The following is a 6612-nucleotide window of genomic DNA, read 5'->3' on the forward strand; positions in this document are numbered from 1 at the left end:
TATGATTATGGAATTATTAATTAGAGTAATCATTGACGGGTACGAAGTTAAAGAAAAAAAACATGTGTTCTATAACAAATAATAAGCATTTGTGTGACTGTAAATTATTACATTAATATCAAAAATTAAAATAATAAAATAAAATTATTTTTTAATAAAAAAATATGACATTCTTATTGAAACAAACGAAAAAGAAAAATATGAAATACAAATTGAGACAAGGTTACCATGCTTAGGAGCTTAACTAAATAGAACTTTGATCTCTCTCTGCACCATAATAGAATCTTTTATGTACCCCTATTTCCAATTCCAACACCATTTACCTAATCTCGCTTTAGAGTTCATAATCATATTCACGACAACAACAACATACTCAATATGATTTCACAAGTAAGGTTTAGAAAACAGGGACGAAGCTACATTATTTGAATGGTGGTCAATTGACCACCTTTCATAAAAAATTACACTATATATATAGATAAAATATTAGGGTTTTAAGGTGTATAACATATACTAAACATCCGTTGTCGGAGATTTTTTTTCACTTCTTTCAAGTCGAACACTCTAGTAAAAATTTCTGGTTTAACCACTACTAGGGAGAGTAGTGTGTACGCAAACCTTAGCCAACTTTATAAAAAGAGAAAGACTATTTTCATAGACTTTTCGGCTCAAGAAAGGCAGGTAAAAGGAAAAATCCATGTAAAACACTGAAAACTTACATACATTTATATTGCAAGAGTTGATTCAAAACAAGTGACATAGGGTACAATATACATACATAGTTCATGTCCAAATAATAAGTAAAATACAAGCTAAAACAAGACAACCACAACATAAGGATCAAGCAAGAGTGTCATAACGATCACTTGGTGCTTCAGTCTCAGCAAAGATGATTATATAGAGAGCATAAATAATTCCAGGAACATAGCCTAATATGGTCAACACCAAGCAAATCAACAACTCCAACTGCAAAAATTTCAACAACAAAAAATAACACCCATATCAATAATTCCCTTAAAATAATCACCCAAAGCAAGTAAACTAACAAAATTAAAAATAAAAAAAAAAGATCCTTTTTTATTCGCCTTTCCCCTTTAATTTATGTGAATTTATTAGACTCGATACGGAATTTTAAAAAAAAATGCTTTTGAAACGTAAAGTATAAATCTTTTAAAACTTATGATGTAAAACATGACAAACCATTTGTGCTCCCGAGAAAGCTTCTCATTAAGAGTAATACACCATCTGATCGATATTAGTTGGCATATTTCTCTTTTACACGTCCTTAAAGAAACGATTAATAGAAGAGAATTGTTACTACAATACCCTTACTTATTTCTTTAATCATTCAACATATTAATCTCTCATCAAAATGTTCTCTTTATTTATGAATTTCTACTCTTCCACTTAGATTTTTTTATGCTAGCTTTTAATTTCATTGACACTTAATACTAAGGATACAATGGAAAAAAATGATAAATTATACATTAATGTTTTAAATTGACAATTATTTTGGACCAGATATATTTAGTAAGGAGTACAACTATTATGGATAGGAGGGAGTATTAAAATCCTAAACTAGGAGTTTCTTTATTAGGAAACGATTTATTCTTTTTAAAATTAACTAAAAAAATAGATTCACATAAACTGAAACAAAGAAAAAAGAGGAAGCGGGGGAGGGGGGATCTTACAGTGCAGCAACCACGGCGGAGGCAAACACCAAGAGGAGGAAGCAAGATTGCTAGTAAAACTTCACAGACAATTGCACATCTTGAGACCATTTTTTGGGGGGTAGGGGGGTGGGGGTGGGTGGGTAGGGGGGGTTTAAGAAACGATGAGTTGATGGAATGCAAGGCAAGGATAGTCTGATATTTATATGCAAAATAGTGTGGCAAAAAAATGCAAAATATGAGGGGCGTAGGATATTTCTTAAATCATAGTACTATTTTTTTTTAGTCTCTATTTCATGAGCTTCCACGTGGAGCCCTGTCAATTATTATAAAACTTAGTATATTAGAAGATAATAAATGTTTAACAAAATAAATAATTTAGCACATTTTCCTATATAGTGTACAAACGCTACAGCTCTTTGGATGATATGTCTTCTTTTCTTTTCTTGTTTAAGGTTAAAGCAATGTAATAGGGATAGAAAATAGAAAATGAAAATTTTGAAAAAATTTCTTTTGGAAAGATACTAAATCTTAATGAACAAATGACATTAAAAAGGAAAAAAAGAAAAAGGAAAGAAATGCAACAAAAATGTATTTTGTAGATATTAAAAAATTCAAGGAGAAAAAGACCCGAGCTCTTAAGGCGCATGTTAATCAGGAAGCTAACGTACGCACAACGACGATGTCCCGACGGAAATCACAGTAAATTGCACCGCCTAGAATACCGGAGACGGACGACAGAGGTAGAATGGTAACATCGGAATCAGGAGTGCCATAAATAATAGGTCAGATGCAGCTGGTTCACTGGAAGACTGGGATGGGAAGTGCACCAACAATCATGCAAGCTTCGAAATGTATCGAAGAAGAGAATCCCAAACCAGCAGAGATAGATGCCAATACTGCATCGAGGAAGCTGAATTTTTCAGTGCAACAAGCAAACCCTAGTCAATCAGAGCCAACTTTAGCTAATGTGGTAAAAGGAAATCGAGCTCAGCAATATGGGATGAAATTGGAGTACTATCTACCAACAATGAAGGAAGGAGTGAAGATTGTTCGATTGAATCAGGCTAAAGTAGCAGAGCAAACCCAGAAATGGAAGGAAACTTTAATTGGGTATGTACTGGGTGGAACTCCCTCTTTCAAAGAAATGTTAAAATTTGTATATGGGGTGTGGAATTTTATCACTGCACCTCAAGTGTTCCTACATTATGATGGGTATTTCATATTCAGATTTAGATCTGAAGATGATAAGAACATACTTATACAACAGGACCCATATACATACTATAATAGACCCATGATTTTGAAGCAGTGAGAGCCACATTTTCAGATGAGCAAAGAGCTGACTCAGACAATACTAATATGGGTCATATTCCCAGGATTCCTTATCCTATTTTGGACACAGGAGAATTTTGGGCGCATAGCCAGCTACATAGGAAAACCTATATATTCAGATAGACTCACATCAGAGGGGAAGAGGGTTTCCTATGCACGTATGCTGGTGGAAATGGATGTATCACATGAACTACCAGATACAATGTTCATAGAAGAAGAAGATGGGAAATACAAAGAACAAAAGCTGGACTATGAATGGAAACCAGTTTTTTGTGAAGAATGTTTTCAAATAGAGTATCATAATGAGAAATGTGGGAAGGCTTTACCAATAAGGCAACAAAAGCAAACCAATGCCAGTAATGATATTGTAGAAAAAATGGGGAAACAGCAGCAGAGTCAAGGGAAAGAAGTTAAACACCATAACAAAAAGCAATGGAGGGTGAAACATGTTGCTGAGAAAATACCAGTGCAGAAGGCACAGATTCCTGAACAACAACGGGAACAAAAGGATGGTCAAGTTCATAAAGAGCTAACGAGTGAGCAACCACCAATACAAAAGGAGCAGATTCCTGCACAAGTAGAGAAACAACAGATTAGTCAAGTTCATGAAGAGCAAATGATTGAACAAGAGATGGAGATACAGTTAGTTCAGAAATCTAGAGGCAAGCAAAAGATGAAAGCTAAAGAAACTACACAACAAAAGGGAGCTGATAAAGAGTTAGTGAATATGCTGAAGAGAAACAGATATAGTCCACTAACAATACAAGAAGATAGCAGCACTGAAAGAGTGACTGAAGGGATTGGCCTCAATGAGAAGAATCCACTATGATCATTAGTTCTAGAGCTATCAATATGGGCCGGGACAGGCTAGCCCAGCCCAACCCACGTGAGCTTTAGCAATTGACGGGTTGGGCTGGGCTAGCCCACCATTTTGATGGGCCTTATAATGGTCAACCCACCCCTACCTTTATGTGGGCCGCGGGCACCCACGGGCCGGCCCATCATTTTTAAAAATATAATTTTATATTTTTTCTTTAAGTTCTTATCTAAAAAAAGATAATTATTTAAAAGCTAAAAAATATCTTATTGGAAAAAAATCACAAAACTTAATAACTTTTTATATTGTTCCAATATATCATAATAAATACTAAAAAAAGTAAAAGAAAGGACTATATTTCATTCACTAAAAGTCAAAACTTAAAACAAACTATTCAAGAGAACGTTCATGAAGCTTATGAGATATCCAACACATCATCTTCATCAAACACATTTGAATCCGCTTGTGACAAGGTTGACTTAACATCTTCACTTTCATCTACAATTTATATGTAATATTAATTAGTTAAATATTAAAAATAATTAAATTTTAAAAATTAATAATATTTAAATTCACATAAAAAAATATTACCAGTTTGAGTTTGGAAAAACCTGTGCAGCCAATTTCAAGTAGTAACAAGTGTTTGGACATTTTCATAATAAATGCAACTTCTGTACTTTGTAAGAATACGCCACCAATGCTAAATGTTGATTCCGATGGTACAATGATAATAAGAATGCTAAGTACATCACGCACCATCATTGAAAGATCGGGATATTTTCTAGAATGGTCTTTCCAATACATGACAACATCATCTTTTGAAACTTCTCAAGATCAAGTTTTGGTTCCTTTTAGTCAAGATCCAATTCTGACTTTTCATCTCTAAAGGAAGTATACTTTTTATTTTTTATATATTTTAAATAAATATTTTATTAGGCCCACGGGCCGGCCCGGCCCAGTCTCAGTCAAGCCTCACGGGCTACGGGCTTACTCGGGCCGGGCTTAAAAGCCTCGTTTTTTAAACGGACTCCAAAAATTCTAGCCCAGCCCTGCTAAATCACGGGCTGGGCTGGCCCAAAGCATATTGACGGCTCTAATTAGTTCTTGGAATATAAGGGGGTTGAACAAGCCCTACAAGCAAAAAGAACTCAAGGGCTTTTTACTTAAACATAACATAACTTTACTAGGGTGCCTTGAGACAAGAATAAAGCCTAGAAGTGTTAATAACACTAAAAGAAAGTTCAGCAAGGACTGAAAAGTGCATTTAGATGAAGCTATAAGTAACAATATGAGAATTTGGCTATTTTGGGAGGAAAGTATGGTGCATGTCAATATACATTTGGCAACTCCTCAAATGTTACATTGTCAAGTGAAGGAAAAGGGATCAAATTTCTTAGGATATATAACATTTGTATATGGGAAGAACAAAATCCATGAAAGAAGGGAACTATGGGAGCAACTAAGAATACATGGTAATATGCAGGAGGCTCGGCTAGTTATAGGTGATTTCAACAATGTTCTATTTGTTCATGATCGACTCAATAGACAACCTGTGCACTAAACTGAACTGGTGGAATTTTAAGACTGCATAAAGGATATTGGACGGGGGAAATTGACAGAAAAGGGTGTCAATGGTCATGGTGCAACAAAAGGGATGCAGAGGATAGAATCTATAGCAATATTGACTGGGCTTTTGGAAATGCTTCTTGGCTTACTCATTACAGTAGTATAGAAGTAGTTTTTGAATTGTCAGGAGTCTCTGATCATTCCCCGATCATTATCAACACCGATATAGCTAAAACTTATTTGCCAAAACCATTTAGATTATATACTGTGTTGCTGAATCAGAAGGAGTTTGATGGGGTTGTTCATGAGGTATGGAATCAAAGAGTTCAGGGACATACCATGTTCTCAATTTGGCTAAAGTTACAGAGGTTGAAGGATAAGACAAAACACATGAATAAGGAAATGTCTTCACTGGACAAAAAGATTGGCCAGTTCAGGAAACAACTGGAGAATGCTCAAGGAGAACTTGATGAAGACCCATTCAACATTCAACTAATAGTCAAGGAAAAGGAGCTACTATTGCAAATTGAAAAATGGGAAGGAGTTAATGAACATGTTCTGACACAAAGATCCAGAGCAATGTGGATAAAGGCAGGTGATCAAAATTCTAAATTTTTTCATGCTCATTTGAAGGCCAGACAATCGAGGAATAGAATCTCATCCATATTCCATGATCAGGGAGATAAAGTGACTACTCATGCATTGATAGACCAAGAGTTTAGAGGATTTTTCCAAATACTTTTGGGCACTGCAGCTACTGAACTACCCTATATTGATATTGAGATAGCTAGAGATAGTCATGGTCTTACCAAGGAACAACAACAACTTCTCAATACACGAGTAACAGAAAAGGAAATTGATCAAGCTCTTAAAGACTTGCCAAATGACAATGCTCCAGGAACCCAGCTGAATTTTTTAAAGCATACTGGGATGTAATTGGAGTAGAGGTTAAACAAGCTATTCAAGATTTTTTTTTTACCAATGGGAAATTGCTGAAAAGTGTTAATTGTACCACAGTAACATTGGTACCTAAAGTTGCAAGCCCAAAATCTGTCAAGGAGTACAGACCTATAGCATGTTGTACTACTCTATACAAGCTCATCTCAAAGATTATTACAACCAAATTGAAGTTGGTGGTGGATTCTATTGTGGGACCTGTTCAATCAGCATTTAACGAGGGAAGGAACATATTGGATAATATCATTATTGCACATGAACTGGTCA

At 35.0% G+C, this 6612-nt stretch overlaps 1 protein-coding gene across 1 annotated transcript; it reads left to right on the forward strand.

Annotated features, from left to right (window-relative positions):
• Window positions 1-5140: 5140 nt before the first annotated feature.
• LOC142163777 (uncharacterized) lies at window positions 5141-6324 on the forward strand. Its single transcript, XM_075220916.1, has 2 exons — window positions 5141-5324; window positions 5417-6324. The coding sequence occupies exons 1-2, from the start codon at window positions 5141-5143 to the stop codon at window positions 6322-6324; spliced, it is 1092 nt and encodes a 363-aa protein (XP_075077017.1).
• The last annotated feature ends 288 nt before the right edge of the window (window positions 6325-6612 follow it).

Source organism: Nicotiana tabacum, chromosome 9, assembly GCF_000715075.1.
Source record: "Nicotiana tabacum cultivar K326 chromosome 9, ASM71507v2, whole genome shotgun sequence".
In the NCBI taxonomy this organism is placed as follows: Eukaryota; Viridiplantae; Streptophyta; class Magnoliopsida; order Solanales; family Solanaceae; genus Nicotiana; species Nicotiana tabacum.